This window comes from Balaenoptera physalus (assembly GCF_965194825.1).
Source record: "Balaenoptera physalus genome assembly, chromosome: 19".
NCBI lineage: Eukaryota > Metazoa > Chordata > Mammalia > Artiodactyla > Balaenopteridae > Balaenoptera > Balaenoptera physalus.
In genome coordinates, this window is record NC_138900.1 from 10,288,000 (window position 1) to 10,310,982 (window position 22,983).

Consider the following 22,983-nt stretch of genomic DNA (forward strand, 5'->3'; position numbering starts at 1 on the left):
CGCCCCTGCCCTCACTGAGAGCGGCAGGAGTTCTGATTACCAAGGAGCCGCCAGTCCAATGCCCAGACGTGGGCGGGACCTCCACCTGGGCCACAGCTGAACCCACCAAGCTCCTTCCCCAGCTGGCCTTGGCTGGTGGGCACTGGGGTTTGGGAGCCCTGCACCAACCACACAGACGACATGGAGGCCAGGTGAAGAGAATTAAATAATGTGTGATTTTATTTCATTAGAGATAAAACCAGCAGCATCACAGCTTGAGCCCTCGCCCCACCCCCTCATCCCTCTGCCCCCCCTCGCTTCTGCCTAATGTCGGTAATGGGGGCTTCGGGATCTGGACCTTGAGCGCCTGGAGAGAGAAAGGGGAGAGAGAGGCCCCATGAGGGTTGGGCAGGAAGCAGGGAGCCCTGCTGTGTAGGCACGTGCACACATACACGGACATGCTTAGGACCACTGGGGCTTCAGTGATGGGGAAGTCAGCTGCAGAGAGGGATGTTCCCGAGGGGTGAGACCAGGCCCTACGACTGGAGGGGACTGGAGGGGGCTGGGTCGGGACGGAGCAATCAGGGCTGGGACCTCCTGCCAAAGGGCAACTGTGATTTCCCAGGGAGCTGGGCCAGCCTGCTTATTACCTTCGGGAAGAGCTGTATTCTCGACCTGGAAAGAAAGGACGGGTGAAAACAAAGCAAGTGCCCAGGACCAGGAGTGCGCTCCAGGACTGGGCTTCCAGTGTCTCCAGCTAAGGCAGCGCCTGCGCTTCCGGCCCGTCCGCTGCTGGACGCTACCTGTGCCCCTTGGCCCACACCCATGCGCTGGGAATGAGCTTTTCTTCCAATTCCTGTAAGTCCCTTGTGACTGAAGCAATCACCATGTGTTGTGTGTGTAACTAAAAAGTTTTAATTTATAGAAGGCTGATGTGGAAAATGTACCATGGTTTTTTTGTAACCCAGTTTGACATCTCTTCTTTTTTTTAATGCCACAGAGCCTCCAGCCCGGCTCTCCAGACCAAGCGACCACAAGGACACTCACTGTAACGGGGGGAGGGCGAGCGGCTCTGCCGGCTGTACTGGCGTTCCCATTCTTCTCTCTCCTTCTCTCGGCGTTCCCGTTCCCTGCACGGGGAAGGGGAGGCAAACCAGGGGAAGGGGTGGGCATTCAGCCGGTGAGAACACTGAACTGAACTCGACGGCTGGCTGGGTCCCTGTCAGGGCAGGTGCTGGGAGGCCCTGGCTCCCAGTGCAGGGCTGGCTTGCATTCAGCCGTTCCGTTCGGCAAATGTTTATCGAGCACCAGTGTTCTAGGGGCAAAGCACACAGCAGGAACCCAGCAGCCAGACCCGACTTCTGAATGGGGACACGAACAAGAACGGGTGAAGGACACAGACAGTGCACACTGGGATGCCAGGTGCAGATTAGTGCTATGAAGAAAAGCGGAGTGGGGCTGGAGGATGTTGTGTTTTGGGGTGCTACTCCACAGGATGGTCAGGAAGGACCCCTGAGTTCAGCAAGGGAGGGAAGTGGGTGGGTATCTGGGGAACAGCAGAAAAGGTAACCCAAGCTGGAGGCTGGCGGAGCTGGGAGGAGGTCACAGTGGCTGAAGTAAGCTGGGGATGGGAAGGAGACTGGGGGACAACATGAAGGCCAGGCGAGGGCTTTGATTATTTTCATCCACCCAGAAGGATAGGCCAGGGCTCTGGATCGGAGCAGGTGGTGGGGAACGCAGGGCAGCCCAGAGGCAGGTGGGAGGGAAGGGGTCTTACTTCATACGGATCTTGCGGGCCATGGCTCGAAGCTCGTCTTCCCGCTCCTACGGCAGGGATGGCAGAGATGGCAGGATGGCAGTGAGGGCAGGGCCGGGCCAGCACCCTGTGTGAGCCCTATGCCCTCGCCCCAACCTGTACCTGGCGCTCGTGCTCCTGCTGGATCATCTTCTCCTGAGCCGCCTTCTTATCCGCCTTGACTGTGGGGAGGGAGAGACACAGTGGCTGAGGGGTGCCCTCAAGCCCCCGCCCCCAAGATGTGGAAGCTGAGCTCAGAGAGGTCAACCAGACTGCCAAGGCCCTAAACGTGGTGGCCGCAGGGCAGGTGCACACCCACTCCTCCCCAAAGGGCCTCCTATCTGGCAAAGGGCAGGGCCTCCCCACAGTCAGGCCAGAAGGAAGAGGGGCAGGGGAGCCCTGGAGGGGCAGGTGGCGGGACGTACACTGCCTGTTCAGTGCCTTCTGCATCCTCAGCTTCAGCTTCTCCTGTGGCGTCAGCTTGGGCTGGGGAGGGGGAGAAGAGGCAGGAGACCGGGTGGGTGTCCCGGAGCTTCCACAACCCACCTCATCCGAGAGCCTGGGACTTGCGGGGGCACGTGCGCAGGACTGGCGGGCTGTGGAGACGGGCCACGAGGGTCTGGGAGCCCCAGTGGACAGCTGAGGAGGGCAGGGAGGCACAGATCTCAATCCCCGGGGCTGGATCTCCCGGCCCACCCGGGCCCCCCTGCAGGCCCACCGGGCCCAGCTCTTGGGCACTGCTGCTGGCGGGAATTACACGGGCGAGTTCCAAATTCTTACTGACTTTGGCAGCTCCTGTCTCTTTACCAGCGGCAGGTTCGGTCCTGGGAGAAAGAAAAACCAGCTGCCACCTTTGACCCCACGCGCCCTCAGCACTGCCCTCAGAGCAGACAGCCAAGGCCATGGTCCCCTAACACCCCACAGGGAGAAACCAGGTCCCTCCTGGATCCTGCAGGACAGGGCCATGTCCCCCTCTGACCCCCGACCCAAGGCAAGGGCGTGACTCCTCAGAGCCCCCAAGGGCAGAGCTGTGGCACCCTCAGACCTCCCAGGACAGGACCAAGTTCCCTTCAAAAAGAGCACAGTGGAGTCACCCTGCTCACCCGAGCTCACAATCCCCTTCCCCCAGCCCTGCCCCGCTCACTTTTTCAGCTTCTCGCCCACAGCGGGGGACGCTGCCGGCCTGCCCAGCTTCTCCCTTGGGGGCGACGGCGAGTGACTGCGGCTGCGGCTCTGGCTGGGGCTGCGGCTCTGGCTGGGGCTGCGGCTCTGGCTGGGGCTGCGGCTGCGAGTCAGGCTGCGACTTCGGGACGGGCTGAGGGACCAGCTGCTGCGGCTGTGGCTACTGCTGTGGTGCCGGGGACCCCGGCCGCCCCGCCTGTACCGGTCCCCTGAGCGGGAGCGGCTCCTGGGGGTGCGGTGAGGCAGGAGAGAGGCCGTGAGGCTCCAGGGACCCCATGTGCGCAGCGCCCCACCCAGGCACTGAATCTACGAGCCTCCTCCGAGGCCCTGGGGTCCTTGTGTCTCCACTCCTCTCCCGCTACTTTCCTCAGAAATCCTCCGTGGCCTCCCTCAGTCTCTAAACAGAGACCGCCCTCTAGATACACCGGCCCTAAGATGGGTCTTCACTTCTCACTAGACACCCATTCACCCACTTCCCTGAGAGGTGACCTCTGGGAGGGCAGAACTTGGCTGGGGGCCCCCCCTTGTATGCTCACCGCCTCCTCACCTTGCCAGGTCCAGGGTCTCGCCACCAGTGGGGACGGACCCCCCCCCCCCCCGCAAGACTGCAGCACAGACCCACAGGATCCAGTCTGGGGACGTGCAAGCCCCATCCTCTATCTGCTCAGGACCCTCAGGCTGGCCTCAGAGATGTGACCAGGGCCCCCCTCCAACCCCAGTCCTTCTCCTGACATCGCCCTGTGTCAGGATCCAGGGAACGACCCAGAAGCCAAACCAACGCCACACACTGATTCTGGTGGGACTGTCCTGGGTTTTTACAAAATTCAAATTTGGTGGCAATATTGAGAAAACAAGAGCTGTCCTTTAAAAATCCAACCCAACTTCTCTTGAAAAACCAGAAGACTGAGCAACACCACGCCTGCCACTGAGTGGCCAACGAGCCCAGCAGATGGGACGTGTGCTCCCGGTTCACCGGGGCCCACGCGGCCCCTCTATTTTACCTGCTAGACCTTGTAGGTAGCTGACATTGAGATCCACACAACAATACCACGGGTAATGATGCTGATGGCAATAAAAGCACTCATCGAGTGCCAGGCCCTGCACTAAACACTTACGTAGAATTCACTTGTCACAACTTCACGACTCAGTGAAGGGGACACTGTTTCTACAGATGCAGAAACAGGCCCCGAGAGTTCACTAGCAGGGCCAGGATCCACACCCAGCCAGCTGCTCCGCAGTCCACGCTCTCGCCCGCCAGGCCATGCTGCCCCTCCACAGGCAGCCCTGATCCCCTCGGGGAAGCGGACCGGAGGGACGCTCCTGTCCCTAGGTGACTTTACTCCTGCCCCACGTGCAGCGCTTGCCTCACGCCCCGCCTTCTCTCAAAGGGCTGCCTTGACTTTCCGGCCCCTGCCCACGGAGTGCCCCAGTCCTAAGGGTCGCCAGCTGCAAACACCTGGGGACTCCCCGTGACAAGCGCAGCTCCGTCTCCCTCCCCACTGCGTCCCTGAGAAGGGAGGCTGTGCTCCAGCCCCGGCACCACACCTGGAGTGAGCACATTCCCCCCCACCAATCCCAGGTCTCCCCTCCCAGAGCCTGGTCTCGCGGAAACGGGGCCCACGCCCAGCCCAGTCCCCACACCCCAGCCCCACGCACCTGCTTCTGCGCCGGGGCCCGTAACCGCCGCGCCGGGCAGGCGAACGGGAGTAGCGGTGTCCGTCTCGGGAGCCCCCACCTGAGTGCCGCCGGCCGCGGCTCCGGGATCTCGAGTAGCGCCGAGAGCGGGAGCGGGAGCGCGACCAGGACCGGGAGCGGGAGCGCGCATGGCGGCCAGAGCGGTAGTAGCCCCCGCCGCGGCGGGAGCGGGAGCTGGAGCTGGAGCGGGAGCGGGAGCTGGAGGTCCTCGAGGCGGAAGAGGAGGAGGAGGAGGTGGAGGAGCGGCGGCTGCAGGTGGGGCACGGAGGGCCGGTCAGTGCTGGCCCGGGCCGTGGCCCACCGCCGTCCCGAGTCCCCCCCACGGCGGCCGGGGCGTAGGGCGGGCAGCGTGAGCGTTACCGACCGGGCGCTGGCATTGCGTCCCGGTGCGGGGCCGCCTGGCTGGGGGGGCGCGGGGGGCTTCCCTGTGGCGGCCCCTGACGCAGCTGCTGCAGCTGCGGCTGCGGCTGCCTCCTCATCACTGCCCCCAAAACTGGTGATGAATGTGATCTTCTCCTCGCGGCCTGGGGTCGGGGAGCGGGAGCGGGAGCGGGATTCGGAGCTGGATTCCGAGGGCGACCTACAGGGCAGGGAGCAGGGGGCTCAAACGCCAGGCCCCTGGAGCCTGTCCACCAGCTAACAAAAGCCACCACGGAGCAACAGAAAAGAGAACAGCGAGCCCCGAGCAACAACAGACAGCGGCGCGACGAGCAGAGCCAATGGGCAGAAAGACACCAGCTATGCAGGGATCGGACTCCTGACCATGGAAACCTTCTCAGAACAACCAGGAAAAGGAGGAACAGAAAACTGTACTATTAAAAAGGGATGAGCACCTCTGTAATGTAACAGGAAAAGATTTCCTCAGCATAGATGTCAGGCCAGGTGGAAAGCAAGTTCTAAAGCGATAACTGTGATATAATTCCATTTTTGTGAAAAAAAAGTATGCCTTATCCCTCATGGCGCCCACGGATTGAGCACTTACTGTGCCAGACTTTTCATCAAAAGGTGTACCTGCCTCATCTCACCTATCCTCCCAGGAGCCCCGAGGGGTCCCTCCCACACCATTCTGCAAAGGGAACTGGGGTCAGACTGGGGTCTGTCCACCCTCAAAGCCTCTGTCCCAACCACTCCCACAACCAAGAGACACGCGTGTGCAACCAGGCCCTTCTGCGCCTGTTATTTCCCAATGCTTATTTCTGGGAGTTCAGATTAAAGGGACTTGACTTCTAAGTCCCACCTTCCTGACACGTCTGGTCATTTTCCACACAAGACTACGTTACGTTTAAATCAGAAAAAATTTTAAGGTTCACATTTAAAGGAAAAAGAAATCAGGAAAGCAGGCTAACACTCTAGAAAACAAAAAATGATTTAGACCCCCAGAACACATTCTCCAGTCTGTGATCTCAGGGCAGCCTACAGGGTGGGCCCCCTGCCCCTCCTCACCACCCCTGCCCTCCATCAGGAGGACTGCTGGGCCTTGGGAACTCACCGCTTATAGGGGTCATAGGTGGGGCTGTCTCGGCGGGCGTAGCTATGAAGAGAAGAACGGGATGGGACAGATGGGGTGGGTTTGGGATTAGTGTGCACAGAAGTAAGGCCAACCCCCAAGCTGGGCGCCCAAGGCCACACGCTGGGCACAGTGATGAGGGGGCTGCCGGCCAGGGTATGGGCCCTGATCCCTCCTCCTACTCACCTCACATCTGTCCGAAGCCTGAACCTCAGCCCTGACCCACAATGTCCCAGACCCACCCTGACCCTGAGCAACAAGGACTTCAGCAGCCTCCAACCTGGCTGGCCTCTGGACCCTAGACTAGAAGCAACCCTCCTCCCACTCCAAGTCCCTGGTTCTGCTGGGTCCTGGCTTACTAATGATGATGAAGTTAAAACTAGAAGAGCCAACACGTCTTAGAGGCACACTATGCGCCAGGCACTAAGTGCTTTACTCAGTGAACTCAATCGCTCTTCCTAACAACTCTCTGACATGGGTACTGTGATTATTCACACTTCACAGCTGAGGAAACAGGCCCAGAGAGGTGAAGTCACTTGCCCAGGGCCACACAGCTCATAAATAAAAGAGCCAGGATTCCAACCCAGGCCACGTGACCCTGAGCCCAAGCTTTTATGCACTACACTGACCTGCACCTCTACAACTCTTTAAAGAATATTTTCCGGACCGCACATCAAACCCCGAACCCACAACAGGTCCCTTAAGCTTCACAGCAACCCTCAATGACTCCCATTAAACAGAGGAGATGGGGCTTCCCTGGTGGCACAGTGGTTGAGAATCCGCCTGCCAATGCAGGGGACACGGGTTCGAGCCCTGGTCTGGGAAGATCCCACGTGCCGCGGAGCAACTAGGCCCGTGAGCCACAACTACTGAGCCTGCGCGTGTGGAGCCTGTGCTCCGCAACAAGAGAGGCCGTGACAGTGAGAGGCCCGCGCACCACGATGAAGAGTGGCCCCTGCTCGCCACAACTAGAGAAAGCCCTCGCACAGAAGACCCAACACAGCCAAAAATAAATAAATTAATTAATTTAAAAAAAAACAAAAACAAAAAAACAGATGTGTCAAAGAGGCATGGGTTTGCCTGGAGCCCCAGGCTGGGCTCTCCACATCAGACTGCCGCATCCAAACCTGCCCTCGCTGTGGGCACTGGCACAGCCCCTCTCCTGGGAGGTGATGGTGTCCCTTTTCCAAAAAGGAAACTGCAGCTCGAGAGAGAAAGTCACCTGCCCAAACTCTGACAGTGAGGAAGCGGCCAAGCAGCAGAACCAGGTCAGAGTCCGGGGCCAGGCCCGCGCCCCTTGACTCTGCTCTCAACCCTTCCAGCCACCCCATGCCACCTCGCCACTGGCTCCCAGGGAGCATGGCAAGCGTCCCGAGTCCAGCAGGGTGAGGGGAATGGCTGGCAGAGCAGGTGTCCACACGCCCCTCACAGCCACTCCTACTCCAAACCTTCCCTATTCACTGCTCTACTAGGAGGTAACTGCCCGCAAGCGGCAAGCTTGCCCCCAAAGTCTTCCTGAGCCCCGGCTCCTCCCCCAGAGCCCTGAAAGACTGGTGCTGGCAGGGTTGGGGCACGGGGCAGAACCCATCCTACCTGGGTGGGCTGATCTTGCGGCCCCTTAGCCGCTTCTCCCGGAACTCCCTCCGCTGGCGCCGGGAGCGACGGCCCTGGAGCAGGGTGGGTACGAGGCTGGTGAGGGTGTGCCTTCCGTGAGACACACACCTGCCCTGCCACCCTGGCCCAGTCCTCACCGAGTACATGGCCTTCTCCTCCTCAAGGGCCTTGGCGTGTTTGATGGCCTCTGCCTCCTCCTTGTCTTTCCGGAGCATCCTGCAGAGGGGCACGAGGGGCACGATGGAGGAGGGGCCAGGCCACAGGCAGAGTCACTGCAGGAAGTGAGGAACCCCAAGCCATCCTGGGGGTCTTGCATTCATTTAGCACTATTACTGAGCAACCACTGCATGCCAGGTGCTAGGTATTAGGGATTATTGAAAACAAACAAAAATCCCCACCCTCCTGGGCTACCGTTCTGGGGAGAAGAGACACAATGACCAAGGTCACATAACATGGTATGTTAGATGGTGAAAGCCTCGATGGGAAAGTAAATCTCGGAAGGGGGAAGGAAGTCCAGGGAACTGGTAGAGGCTGCTGCAGTCTTCAACAGGAAGGTTGGGGAAGCCACCCAGAGAAAAGTGACAGCTGATGAGAAACCTGGGGGAGTGAGCTGCGCAGGTGCCGACAGAGCCAACGGCACACTGAGCGGCCCCGAGGTCAGGTGGGGCCTCAGGCATCAAAGGGGTAAAGAGGCCATGGAGGCTGGGCAGGGGTGGAATGTGTGGGTAGAAGACCAGACAGGTGAGACTTTGCGGCCATGGTGAGGAGGCTGGCTGCTCCTGGGTGAGGTGGGAGTCATGGAGGGTTCTGGGCAGAGGACGCTGTGTTCAGACTCGGGAGTACTCAGACTCCAGCTCAATACCCTGTCAGATGGGACCGGTCTATGTGCTCCACACCGGTGTGGCACAGGGCAGAGGCTCAACCAGCAACTGCGAGTGAATGATCCAGGGGGCGAAGCCTCTCCACTGGAGGGCGCTGTCCACCAGGCCCAGGAACCCCAGGAGTTTCCAGGGGTCAGATGGCCTCAGGTCACACAGTTGGGGGCAGCCTCCACTTAGAAAAGGCCGGTCACAAGTACCCACCCCACGAGCTCAGGAGCCTCTGTATGTCACGCCCTGGCACAGGGCCAGGCACACAACTGCTCGGGAAGAGGGGTAGCAACATATGCCAGGTCCACAGGATGTGGAGGGGCGTCAGCCCGCCGGCCTCACCTGACGAAATCGCCATCGGCCATGCCATAGGTCGTGGCCTGTTTGTTGAGATCTGCCACCTGCTCCTGGTTCAGTTCGTCCACGTCCACCTCCACGTCTACACCAAGAGAAAGGCTGTCAGGGACCAAAGCCGAGCGGGAGGAAGGGGAGAAGGGGCAGTGCCCTGGGAGTTGGGGGCGGGGGTGCCCACCAGACCGCAGGCCTCTGCAGGGAGGGAACGAGTCAGCTCATCTCGGCATCCCCAGGCTGGCACAGGGCTTGGCCAGAGGCAAGCACAACAAACGGTGGGTGGGGGCGGGGAGGGGTGTGTGATGTGGAGGAAGTAAACGGGGGAGTGAACGGGGGACGGACAGAGGGCGGCTGAAGATCTAGGTGGGCGGGAGGCAGGGGGTTCGGGTCACAGGCACTCAGAAGCCAGATGCTTGATGGCTCAGTGGAAGGTGGGACTGACGCTTCACATATGTCTGAATAAGTCTGAATAAACAGCGGGTGGGCTGAGTGAAAAAGGGATGAGAGGTGGAGGGAGGATAGGCATTTAGGTGGAGGTGGGCGGCAGCATGGGGGATGAGGCTCTATACTGGAGGAACACTTGTTTTCCAGAAGAGAGAGAAAGAGAAGGGGAGGGAGAGACAGAGAGGCTGACACAAGCAAGGAGGACAGACTCAGAACCTAGGTGGGGACAATATCATAGAAGCAGAGTCCTAGAAACGAAGGAGAGAGACACAGAAGGGGAGGCTGGACCAGGAGGACATGAGTGAGACGGGAGGACAGCAGCGCCCTGGAGCAGGGGCGGGAGAGGCGGGGCTCGTAAGCACAGGGCACCCCACAGAGGGGGAGGGATGAGACACGAAAACGACGCCCAGGGACTGTGGGGGGGGGAGGGGCAGAGAGGGGACCCCACCGATGTCGGGGATGACCTCATCTTCGTCCGAGTTGCTCTCCTCCTCGGCCGGTGACTCCTCCTCCTCCGGCTTCTCTGCCACCTTCTCCACCTCGGCCACCGTGCTGTCCTCATAGGTGTAGCCAATGGAAGCCTTCTTCTCTGCCAGCCTGGGACAGGGGAGCCATGAGCCAGGGAGGTGCGGGGCGGGGGCGGGGGCGGAGACCATGGGCAGGATGCAGCCCAGGCCAAGCCTTGAGGGCCCGCACACCGCGCTGCCCGCACGCCGCCCTCCCAAGTTCCAGGGCAGCTCGGCGCCCTTGCCTGCAGACCCTCACTCACGCTCTCCCTCAGCCTAGAACCCTCTGTGGCCACCTCCCACCAGCTCTTCCCTCCTCCTCCAGCCCCAATGCACCATCCTCCAGGAAGTCCTCCCTCAGGCGGGATCAAGCACCATCCTCAGCTCCCCAGCCCCACTCACACTGGATCTGTCTCCCCCCGCCCCAGACTGTGAGTCCTGCCAAGGGCAGGCCCGAGTTATCCTGGGTAACAGCACTGCCCAGCCTGGTCCAGAACGGCGCAGGGGCCTAGTGCATGTCTGCTGCTGAATTTGGTCAACATTCCCTGACGCCGTCCCAGTGCCAGCCTCGTCCTGAACGGGGGGTCAGGGATAAGGATCAGAGTCATCAAGAAGCTCCCGCCACACCGTGAATACTCTTCAGGTGGAGGGAAGCAGCAAGCGCTGAGGACCGCAGTGGGGGAACTGCTCAGCAGCAGGTGGTAAGGAGGCAGGGCTCCAGGCCCGCTGGGGGACAAGTGGAGCAGCGGCTGTCCTGGCGAAGGGGGGCCACTCCTCAAGGGACACAGCCTGGAGAGGTCCCCCTCCAGAGCGACATCAGCCGCTGCTGGCCACAAGCTGACTGCACGGCAGCAGAGGACAAGCACTTCACAAGCTCCGTCTCTGGTAGTCCTGGAAAGTCCAGGCAGGGGGCACTGCTGCCAGCCCCCTCACAGGGGAGCACGCCAAGGCTCGGAGGGAAGTCCTCACCGGCAGGATTCAAACCCAGGCCTGTCCAGCCCAGGGCCTGCTCTAACTCCCTGCTCTAACTCACCTCCTACCATCCCACGGGTTGCGAACGCAGTGTAGAGGTTTGTCAGCGAACCCTTCCCGTCCAGCTGCTGCTTCCTCCTCTAAACATTGAGCAATCGAGCGCCTACCCTGTGCTGACCAGCAGTCCCGGCTCTGGGGAGCCCCAGGTGGACGGGATGGACGAGGCTGTGCCCTGTGGGGCTCACGGTCCGCCTGCCTCCCTCAAGCCCACGCTGCCCCAGACCCCGACTCACTTCTTCTTCTCATCCTCACTGGGTCTCTGGAGGCCTCCGTATAACTCGTCAATGTAGATCTGGTACAGGCACTGCTCCTCTGAGACTGGGGCAAGGCAAGAGGCACGTGGGTCAGAGGGGGCTGGGGACACTGGGAATTCAGGGGGTACACGAGAACGCAGTGGGGGGCGCGTAGGAGGGCAGGTGTGACCCAAGCACAGCCGGGTGCAGAGTCACGGATTCCTAGATAATCACACCGTGTGTGGTGAGGACACAGCAGCTGCAGGAGGGCCCTGGTGACACCACTGACTCGCCATGCAACCCTGATCAAGGAACTGAGCCACTCTGTGCCTCGGTTTCCTTTTCTGTAAAATGGGACCACTGGCAGAACGAGCGCGTTGTATTCCGGCTCTGCTACTGTTACCACTGTTAGGAAGGTCTTCAGCTGGACCCCTCAGAACGACAAAGCTATCCTGAGCACTGGACGTCAGTCACCTGGACCCCACGGGCCACTCCACTCTGTGCTCTGTGGGCCAGTTTAAATTAAGCGCGGTTAATCTGGGCTCTCGTTCATCCACAACACGCAACTCGAGGAGCTCAGCAACGTACTGGAGCCTCCCCGGGTCTTCCTGCAGTGAGACGTGCCCGAGTCCCGGTGGGACCCTGGGCAAGTCCCCTTGCCTCGGTGGGCCTCAGCTCTTCTATCTGTAAAGCGAGGTGGGTGGGCCGGGCGAGCCCAGGCGTGCCACAGTACAGCCCTCCCCGCAGCCTCCGCGGTTCTGCTGGTAGTCTACAAAGCCCCGCTGACCTGCCTCACGTGAGCCCCAGCCACGCCAGCCTTCTCTGTCCCCCCAGGCCACCCGCCTCCTTCCCCCACAGGGCTGTCCTCGTGGCCCGGAGTCCGGCGGCCTCTCCTCACTGGGGAAATCTTGCCCACCCTTCCCTGAGCCAGCCTCGGCCAAGCACCTCAGAACAGCACACATCTGTCGTGACGGCGCCTTAGCTTGTGACTACCACCTGCTTTCGTGATTACGTGGCTCCCCCACTAGACCCCTGCTCCCAGAAGAGTGCCTGACACACCACAGGCGCTCAGGAACTGCGGGAGTGAATGAATGAATACAGAGTCAGAACTGAGGGAAACCCTGGCTCCATCACCAAGAATCTCTGTAGCCTGGGGGGAAGGCAAAAACAACAACAGCATCAACGATGACGCGTTCCCCCTGATTCTAAGGCCTCAGTGATTGCCAAAATCTGACAATCTCTGATTTTAGAGATGCTAAAACACCTATTTTAGAAACAAAGAAATACGAAGACAGTGAACCCACAGGGAGGGCTGACTGCCAGGCGCAGTGCGGGGCCTTATGCACTCCTCACCGAACCCTCACAACCACCCCAAGGGACAGAAACCACCTTTATCACCCTTCTCCAGGACGAGACTGACACCTGCCAGGCTAAGGGATGAGTGTGTGGCCCTTAATTTCACAGGGAGAGCCTGGGAGTGGGGGGTCTCAAAGTCCTTCTCAGAAGGCGAGCTGAAGTTCAGAGCTGTCCAGCAGGAGGCAGCAGTGCTTAAGGGCAGGGTGAGAACCCCAACTCCTTGGACATGGTGTCCCCCCACAACCACTGAGCCTCGATGTCCTCATCTGTAAAATGGGGGCATCACCCTTACCTTGCTGGGAGGTTATGCAGATGTACTGAGATAACAGAGACGAAAAACTCTAAGTTTGTCAGGGTCTGAACCGCCACAAGCCCAGAGGGGAAAAGTCTCTAAACCTGTTTTCTCATTTGTGAAGTGTTAACGGTGATGGCTTGGGAAAAGAACGCTGGACATATATGAACGCTTGGCAAACTGTCAAACTCTGTCTAAATATTCATTTAAAACAAGGAGAAATTTCCTTTCCAGAGCTAACATTCTGACCCATGCAGGCGGGGGAAATACACAGAGGAAAATAATGTATTCTTGCTCTTTTCACCAATTTTTTAGGAAAAAAGACCACAGAGTTAGAGGGCATGGGATGTGGAAGTGACTGTGGTAGGACCATCTAGTTCACCAGACATCTCCTGTACCAATTCCAGAGACAGAGGGCCCCGAGAGAGAAAGGGATGTGAACAGAGTGGGTCCATGACAGAGCTGGGACCAAAACCCAAGGCCCCTTAGTAGAAAGTACTGGGATAACTTTTCTTCCCAACCTTGTTGAGGTCTTCCCGTCTCCAGGGACACCCTCCGCCCCTCCCGCCAAAAAAACCCACTCCCCCGCCGCCCCAGGTCACTCACTGCCAGCAAAGTCGTTCTGCACCAGGCCTCGGTAGCGCTCGTAGTTACATTTCCGCTCGTCCGACTCCTGTTCTGGGGAGCTTTGGGGGAGGTCAAGGTCTTGAGACCACAGGGAGAGGGTAGACCCCCATCCCAAGCCAGCAGGAAGGGGGATGAGGGGCCTGGCTCAGTATGACGGGCGGGGGGGCCTCCCCACGTGCACACCTCCTTCCTTCCCAGGACGGTGACAGGCAGGCCAGGGCTCAGGAAAGAAGAGGTGCTGCTGGGTAGGACTCCCTGCCTGGCAACCCCTGGGGGAGGCAGCTTACATGGTGGTGAGCAGAGGCGGGGTGTAGTCAGGGATGTGGTCCAGGTGGGCGCGGACATCGAAGCGGTCAATCATGTTGTTGGTGTCCCCCTGCCAGGGCATCCTGAAGTGGGGAGCAGGGGAGCAAGGAGCCTAGGGTCCCCACTGCCCAGGACACAAAGTGCCTGCTCCCTGCCACCTCACGCTTGGGAGTCTGGCCCCAGCCCCTCTGATCCCCATGCCAGCCCCACCCTCACCCCCCACCTCTCAGTCCCTTATGCCACCAACCCCCCCCCACCAAATCTACATTCAGGCTCCTGACATGAATAGGGCCCTGGGGAAACTGGGGCCCTGTTTTTCAGAACCAAGCAAGAGTGGAGAACTCGAACCAGGTCCTAGGGGCCGCCTTTATAAGCCCAGTCACCCCAAAACACCCCCTCCAGCAACCTACTCTCTGCTGCATCTGGGCCTCTGGCCCCGGCCCCACTCATTCCTCTCTAAGTCCTCCTCCAACCACTACACCACGGGGCCTTTATCCCAACTGCTGCCGTACAGCCTTAGCTAGTGACCTTCACCTTCCCATGCAGGCCAAAGCTTCCCTGCCTGAGACTCCGAAGGTCTGTACCCCAGGTCCCTTTGGACCCCCAACCCTCAGTCACAGATACTACCCTACCCCCAGACCCAGTCTTACATGTTAACGGGGCTCTCGGCGGCCAGGGCAACTGCAGAATCCAGGTGCACCTTGCAAGCTCGACCATGCACCTGCAGGAACTGGGCTGGGTCCTTCTTCTGCAGGGAAGGACAAGATGGAGGTCACCACCCAACGGAGCCCCAAACCCTGCCACTCACACACAACCAAGTTAGCAGCAGGCTCACCTCTGATGCCAAGCAGGCCCTACTTCAGAGGTAAAAGAACCTACACAAGGCTGGCAGCACTAACGGGGGCCACCTAACCTCTGGGGACAGGGGAAGGGTTTCCTCTCGAGGTGGTAGCAAGAGGCTCTGAGCTCTGGTCCCACCTTCCACACAGCCAGTATCAAGACCCACCTCCCTAAAATACTACCCCCAACTCTTCACCCCACCCCCACCCCAAGGCCACTCATTCAGAGGCAGGTGTGAGCACTTTGGCAAGGACCAGCCTCTAAGACACCAGGACTGCATAAGCTCATGAAAAGACAATCAATGTCACTCTTCACCAGAGACATAGCAATCAGAACTACAAGACACCACCTCACACTCACTAAGATGGCTAAAGTTGAAAGGACAGATGATAGTAAGTAATATTGACAAGAATATGCAGAAATCAGCTTCTTCAAAAAGTTAGACAAAGAACTGCCATATGACACGCAGCAATTCCACTCCTAGGTATATACCTGAAAAAACTAAAAACAGATACTCAAATGCTTGTACACAAAAGTTCACAGCAGCACTATGCACAATAGCCAAAAAGTGGAAACAATCCAAATGTCCATCAATGCAAGATAGATAAACAAAACATGGCATATCCAGACAATGGAATATTGTTTGGAAGTAAAAATGGAGTACTGATCTACACTACCACATAGATGAGCCCTGAAAACACTACACTAAGTGAAACAAGTCAGTCACAAAAGGCCACATATTGTATGATTCCATTTATGTGAAATGTGCAAAACAGGCGAATCCATAGAGACAGAAAGTAGACTGGTGGCTGCCCAGAGCTGAGGGGCGCGGGGAACGGACTGCTCATGGGTATGGGGCTTCTCCTGGGGGTTATGAAAATTTTCTAAAATTACATTGTGGAGATGGTTGCACAACCCAGTGAATATACTGAAAGCCACTGAATTGTACAGTATGTGAATTATAACTCAGTAGAGCTGTTTTAAAGAAAAAAGGTACCTAGATGGAGAACGGCCCCTGAGCACCCCCACCACCTGATGTTACGCCTTACACTCACGTATCGCCTCAGGCCTGAGGCCTCCTGTGGGTGTCACGATTCCAAGTCACCAGAACTGCATCAGGAAAGGATAAAATCTAGCAGCAGCAGCTCCCACCACTGAGCTTCCCGAGCGCTGGGCCCTGGCTGAGCTGCAGCCCCTGCCACGTCAAAGGAACCCACAGGAGCCACGAGCCGGGCTGCTGGTGCTCCCCACTAAACCCCGGCCACACTCCCAGCACCACCTCCCCAGAGCCCAACCCCTTCCCATCCCACCTCCCCCACCCCCCAGCCCTGCCACCTTCCCCAACCACTCGGTGGCCTCCTGGCCTCCTCCCCGCTCCCTGCTACCACCCTGGCCCTCTGCAGCCCATTTTCCGCGAGGCAGCCTGAGGGGTTCTGCTAAAACCTATCAGGCCACGTCCACCTGCTCAGAGCCTCGCCACCCCGGCCTGGCCCTCTCTGACTTCTCTCCCCCGCCTCTGCTCCAGGCGGCCGGCCTCCAGGCCACAGCACACTCACTGCTCTCGTGCGCTTTGCCCCTCATTTATTCCCCGTCTCCTTCTAGCCGCCTTCCTTATCACCGCTGCCTGAACAGCTACCCCCCAACCCAACCGCCTCTAGCTCCTTAACCACACCGTCTGCTTCAGAGCACCGCCCACCACGGGTCACCTGTCTCCCACACTAGACCACAGCTGCCGCGACGCAGGATCTGTCTTGCTCACTGTTGCATCCCCAGCGCCTAGAGCAGGGCCCGGCCCACAGCAGGCGCTCAGGAACACTGACCGAAGGAAAGAGAACGAACCCTCACGGACAGAGGAGGAGGCCGAGCCCCTGCAGGAGAAAACCATCAGCATCAAGCTCCCGCGAGCCCGCACTTGCTCGCTCTGCCTCCACCTCCCGCCCCAACCCCCAGGCGGCCAGCGAGCAGGCGCTGAGAAGGACGCTCACCAGTGACCACAGCTACCACGGGGCTGCTACCTGTCCTGCGCTCACTAGGTGCCAGGCGCCAGGCCGTTCTCCCTCTCCTCTCACGCCTGAAGACGCTGAGGGTGGGGTACACCCGAGCCCATGGGGTCCAGCGGGGTGGCGCTGCTGGAATCCCACTCCTCACCCCGCACCTCACCTGCCTCCCTCAGTCCCTCACCTCGGGCCACACAGCGCCCTCGGCCCCATGATCGCCCCAGCCAGGTCTAAGGCCAAGAGCCCCTCGCGTTCTGAGGCTGCACCAGGCCAAATGCCCAGCTCCCACAGCCAAGACTCACGTGGGACACTGTTTGCAGGATGGACTTTGGCCTGTAGCGTGAAGCCACTGGCAGTGCCAGCACCACAACAAGGAAAAAAGCATTGGGCGGGGAGTAAAAACCAGGGTCCATGGACTGGCTCTGTTGGGAGCGTCTGGAAAAGTCAAGGAACCGGACTCAAAGCCAGGAGCTGGGGACTTCCCTGGGGGTCCAGCGGTTGGGATTCCGTGCTCCCAACGCAGGGGGCCCGGGTTCGATCCCTGGTCAGGGAACTAGATCCCGCATGCATGCCACAACTAAGATCCTGTGTGCCGCAACTAAAGAGCCGGTGCAGCCAAATAAATAAATATTAAAATAATAATAATAATAATAAAAATAAAAGCCAGGCGCTGAACTAAGTGCTTTACGTACATCTCAAACTTCTCCATCATGGGAGAAAGGTGCTACTTGCACCCCCATGTCCCACGAGGGAACTGGAGCGCAGAGTGCGGAGGCTCACTTGCTCCTGATCACACCAGCCATAAACAAACTAGGATCTGAGCCTAAATGGTCCTGACTCCAAAATCCACTCCTTTTTTTTTTTTTTTAAGTGAAAGGTACAGTAGCATTAATTATATGCACCTTGCTCTGCACCGGATCTCTAGAACTTTTCCAGCTTACAAAACCGAAACGCTATACCCAATGAACAACTACTCCCCTTTTCCCCTCCCGCAGCTCCTGGCAACAACCATTTTCTGTTTCTAAGGTCTTGACTGCTTCTAAGACCTCGTACACGTGGAATTTTGCGGTGTTTGTCTTTTTGTGACTGGCTGATTCCACTAGACATAATGTCCTCAAGGTGCCTCCACGCAGTAGCATGTGACAAGATTTCATTTCTTTCTAAGGCTGAATAATATTCCACTGTATGTAGGGACCACTCTTCTTTACCCATTCATCAGCTGATGGACATTAGGTTGTTTCCACATCTTGGCTATGGTGAATCACACTCCAACGAACATGTACAAATATTTCTTCAAGACCCAAAATCTATTCTTAACCATTGGATCATTACATCTCCAGGATCAGAGTGGGTCAGAGGAGTTCATGGAGTCTTTCACTCACTCATTCAACTGTTAAGCAGGCACTGACTCCAGGTGCAGGCGTTGTGCTAGGGCCATGGCAGTGACTGAGACGCCAGCCCGGCCCTCAGGGCTCACAGTCCAGTGTGGGGGACAGACCCATCCCCCACAGTGACGACCTGGAGTGGGCAGTGCTGGGATAGGGGAGCCAGGGGATGCGTCATTTAGCCTGGGCCCTCCTGGAGAAGGAGATGCCGAAGCTGAGATCTGTTTTATTTCCCACTTTCACATCAACAGGGAATTGTTTCTTTATCCAAACCACTGATCAGAAGAAAGCTGACAAGGACAGGAGAAATGACAGAACTAGGGTCAGCTAGGGAGAGAAAGCAGGCAGCGAGGACAGATCAGCAGAGAAACCGGCTGCCTAGACACACCTGCCCGGCCCATCACAGCTGACCTCGGCTTCTTCCACACTCGCCTCAGCCGCCTCTCCAGGCCCAAGAGCAAGATGAGAGACCCGTGTGACAGCCCCATCCCCTCGTCAAAGCAGCCATCATCCACAGCTTGGTGGCTGTGATCTGAACGCTGATCACGTTCCCGTACGGGGACAATGGCTGCTTGTACAGGCCTGCACCACAAAGCACCCCACAGACACTGTTGTGTTCTTGAAGCTCTTCCCTGTCACCCTGTCATCACCACTGTCCCAAGGGGGAAAACAAAGCTCAGGGAGCTCCCCAGCTAACAAGAACAAGAGCATGGAGTCCCAGGCCTTCTAAGTGGCCCAATTCCAGCCTTTTTTCCTCCACACCATCCATCAACCTGGATGCTATTCCAGCTCTACTTGGTAATAACAACAACCTCAGAACCAACAAGAGCCGGCATTTACTGAGCAAGTTACCCTGGGCAGGCCTGCCCTCGGTGGTCTCTGTGCCCAATCTCACTATACTCCAACAGCCTGGGAGAGAGGTGCCCTTGTCCCCACCATTTGTGGCAGACCATGAGTTGGCAACCAGCATCCACCGCCCCTTCTTCGATAGTAATAAGACTCCTAACATAACTGGCACTAGGCCACCCAGAATACAGTCTAGGCCTCTTAGCCTTCCTGGCAGCTGTATGTGACCATGGGGCTACTTTCTGGCCAGGGGGATATGAGTGGACATATCATGTGCAAACATCTAGAGACTTTCTTAACTGGCATGAGCCCCCTGGCCTCTTTTCCCTCCCTTCTTCTTCCCCGCTGGATGTAATGAAAACATGATGGCTAGAGCTTGAGCAGCCCTCTTAGACCTTAAGACAACACTGGGAAGAGAAGCCACGCACGGCTGAACAACAAAACGGTCCCTGAGCAGAAATGGCCACCTCTGGGCTTTTATGTGAAAAGGAAATAAAATTCTATCTTGTCTAAGCCATTGATGCTTCAGATCTCCGTTATTCACAGCCAAACCTGATTTTACAGGATACATCCTTTCACATGCAGAAGAGGAAACCAGGCTCAGGTATACAGTCACTTGCCCGGGCCACGTGGTATGTAAGTGGAATAGCTGGAACTGGAACCCAGAGCCCTGTGACTCCAAACTCTTAAGGACCTGGTATGGTTTGGTATTTTGCCTCCCGGCTGTGTCACCTTGGACAAGCTGCTGCACCTTTCTGAACTTCTATTTCTGCAGTAGAAAGCCCAAGTGAAGAGCTAAGAGAGGTCCAGGGTCAGAGAGTCTGGGTTAGAACGCCAGCTCTGCCCTCTCGCTATATGATCTACGCCATGACTCTCTGAGCCTCAGTTTGCTCAACTGTGAAATGGAAACAATAAAAACCAAACCACCTCCCAGGCTTGGGGTGACAATTTGATGAAGTGGAGATGCATGTCAAGTGCTCAGCACAGTGGTTAACACATAAATGCTCAACAGCATTAGCCATTATTATCAGCATCACCTTTAACACAGGGATCAATACCAATCTCTCAGGCCTGCTGAAAGGACTAGAAAGAATGTGCCGAAGTAGCAGGCACGGGGTCTGGCACACCATGAACCCTTAATAAATGGCAGCTATTCATTCCTGAGCACTGATTGTGTTCTTGGTCCACTGCTGGGGCCTCAACAATAAGCAACACAGACCCAACCCCTGCCCTTGTGGTCATGTTATAGTTATTCTGACACCACTGGAGAGGGGCTCTCTCTACAGCCCAGTGGTTCCCTCCTGGGTGACAGAAGGCAACTGAGGCGCTCTCAAAGATTCCTCTCCTAGGGTAATAGCAGCCTCTGTCTCATGGGTGACTGTGGGGATTCAAAGAAATCATGCATCCAAAGCTCTTTTCAGAGCCTGGTGCCTGCGAAGGACCAATTAAAATGGTAACTGCTATGTTTTATTCATCTGTTCTTTTAAACCACGTTGGGCTCAAGCCTGGAATGCAAACATGACCCAAATACACCTAGTCCCCAATCGTACAGAACTGGATAGGTGTATTAAATTCCACAAAGGGGAAGGACAGGGAGCTATGATGGCTGAGTATGGAGGATGAGGAAAGACTTCCCTGAGGGTTGAGATCGGACATATGAGCAGGAGTTAATCGAGTATAGGGAAAGCTCATGCAAAGGCCCTGTGGCTGGAGAGGGCTATATAATTTGGTGAGGCAAACTGGTAACTCTTTATACATCTTTTTTGGTTGTTAGAAAAAGTAGCCTAGGTATTGAGGAGGCCAGATGGCGTGAGCAAAGGAACAAGGCAGAAAGCAGAGTGACAAGAGTCTGGAGGGGGTGGTAAAAGCCAGAACATGCAGGGTCTTAAAGGCTGTGTTGAGGAGCCTGGCACTAGGGGGTCACAGAGAAGTTCTGAGCAAGGGAGGGACAGGGTCAGCTTTGTGCTTTAGAAAGACCTCTCTGGCCCCTCTGAGGAGGGTGGATTAGAGGCGGCAGGACTGGAGGCCAGGAGACCAGGGAGGAGGCTGGGGCAGTGATGCAACGGTAAATGAAAACGTCTATAATAAACACCATCTAACGGGAGAACGGAACCTAGTACGCAAATGCCATTTCAAGCTGGGGTCTCAAGAGCAAGTAACAGTTAAACAGGTGAGAGGAGGCATTACAGGTTCAATCCCTGTGGTGGCAGAGACGGAAAAAAGGCCAATGGAGCTACCTAAGGATGAAGCTGAGAAGCCAGACCACAAGGGCCTTTTATATCACAAGATGCAGTGCGCTCTTCTCTCCAAAAGCAACTGAAGCATCAAAGCATCAAACAGGGGAGGGAAATGGTCAGACTTCACTTAGTGAACGATGATGGCACTCCTTCGGGGTGCCAAATTAAACCTCAAGAATGCTGAGCTCTTCTGGGCACTGCGAATACAGCAATAAGCAGGACAGACAACATTCCGGAGGTGGCCAATCTTATGTCTGGACTGCTCTGAGTGTTACAAAGACTTTCCTCCTTCCTACTAACCCCAGCTCTGTACTGAGTCCACACCAAACAGCACAGTATACTACAATAAACAGAATACCTCAAGTTTTTACCAATGATGACGCTCAAAAAATGGACATTCTCTTGAGGAAACTGGGCTCTGGCGTTAGCGTATTTCCAAGCCCAAATCGTACCAGGAGGACCAGGGCCCCACCCTCCAGCAGAGCTCCCAGCCCAGATTCAATGTTACTCACGATCTTTTCATAGTACTCCCGCCGCCGCTCTGCCCTCTTTTTGTAGTCGACCATCATACCTCGAAGCTTCCGCTCATGCTTCCGAGCCTCGTGCCACATCGTGGTGAGGCCAGGCCTGGGGCCTCAACCTGAGCGATAAGGAGAGGGGTGTCAGACGGGCTTTAAAAACCATATAGGCAGAATCTATGTCATCTAACAAGTTGGTGACAGAGTTGATCCTGAACAGCAGCTTCAGGGAGGGGAAGTGAGGCTGTGGAACTGTGCTCCAGATGCTCAGGTGTATCCCACACAACTCTGATCCAGTACCCTGGGCATTCTGAAACCGCCCCCTCGGGTGATTCTGGAGTGAGCATCCCTGGGAAAGGGGTATCCTGTGTTCAAGGAGCCAGAATCAAGGATGAAAGGTTCGGGAATGGAAGGAGCGAGTGTTGGAAGCAAGGTCTGGAGACAGACCTTGAGCAGCTGGGGCTGGAGCTCAAGGGAGGGGGAAGAACTGAAAGGGCTCCCACCAGGGGGCATCTGTGGGTGTGCGTATGGGTAGCAGGGGTCCGGAGATGAAGGCAAGTGGACGAAGAGGAGAACGATTTTATGGGAACAGAGTAGTGGTTGAGAGGTAGGGGTCGAGGGCAGGTGAAGGGCGTGGACGGAAGACGGCGACCCTTGGGGGAGGAGGGGGAGCATGGGAGAGTGCTGTTAAGGAGAGACCAGAGCGCGGCTGAGGTCTAAAGACGGAATCTAAATTGCGGGCGGAGGTGGGGGGGGCGGGTAGGGTAGAGACCGAGGGAAGTGGAACGGGCAGACAGGAGGGGGTGGGCTGAGCTTCGGGACGAGGCTGGAGGACAGAGGCAGAGCCCGATGGTTTGGACAGGGCTCGAGCACCGGGTCTGGGCCTGAGGGTTCGGGAGAAGGTTTTTGACAAGAGGAAGGGACCTGTGGCAAGCGGCGGGCTCCGACGCGGCGAGTTCGGCCCGATGGCGGGGGCAGGGCGCGGCCTGAGGCCCGGCAGGCCGAGGGGGTGCGGAGCGGTCGGCCCTCGAGGCCGGGGCCGAGCGGAGGCTCACAACAGACCGGAGAGAGGTCGAGGCAAGGACGAAGCTGGGCTGACGTCCGCCCGAAGCCAGGAGGTCACGGCCAGCAGCCTGCACTCAGCAGCTCGCCGCCGCCTCCCACCGCTGCGCTCGCGCGCGGCCCGCACCGGAAGCGGAAGTGGGAGGCTGAGTGACGGGGGAGGGGCGGAGCCTGGCCCAGGGTGCTTCCGCTAACGCGAGGGGCGGGGCCTATATTCGGGCGAGGAGGGAGGGGCGGGGCTTGGAGGAGATCAGCGGTGTGTCAGGAGATCCTGGAGACTTTGTACGTGAGGGCCGCGGGTGTTTCTCAA

General features: G+C 57.6%; 1 protein-coding gene across 3 annotated transcripts; it reads right to left on the bottom strand.

The window, feature by feature from the left end:
• Positions 1-192: 192 nt before the first annotated feature.
• CLASRP (CLK4 associating serine/arginine rich protein) lies at positions 193-22,803 on the bottom strand. Of its 3 annotated transcripts, none has more exons than XM_082438652.1 (21): positions 22,536-22,803; positions 21,606-21,733; positions 14,439-14,536; positions 13,770-13,871; positions 13,462-13,541; positions 11,208-11,292; positions 9,885-10,033; positions 8,984-9,080; positions 7,910-7,988; positions 7,752-7,825; positions 6,141-6,182; positions 5,016-5,231; positions 4,613-4,900; positions 2,919-3,182; positions 2,559-2,598; positions 2,200-2,260; positions 1,898-1,956; positions 1,757-1,803; positions 1,027-1,109; positions 630-654; positions 193-346 (listed from the first exon to the last, which is right to left on the bottom strand). In XM_082438652.1, exons 2-21 carry the CDS (start codon positions 21,702-21,704, stop codon positions 304-306), a joined length of 2,031 nt encoding a protein of 676 aa, XP_082294778.1. In that variant the 5' UTR covers positions 21,705-21,733; positions 22,536-22,803; the 3' UTR covers positions 193-303. The 3 variants fall into 3 exon arrangements, 2 of the variants coding, with proteins under 2 accessions (XP_082294778.1, XP_082294777.1); XM_082438651.1 differs by having other exon boundaries at positions 2,200-2,413; XR_014256957.1 differs by lacking the exons at positions 193-346; positions 630-654 and having other exon boundaries at positions 2,555-2,598.
• Positions 22,804-22,983: the final 180 nt, after the last annotated feature.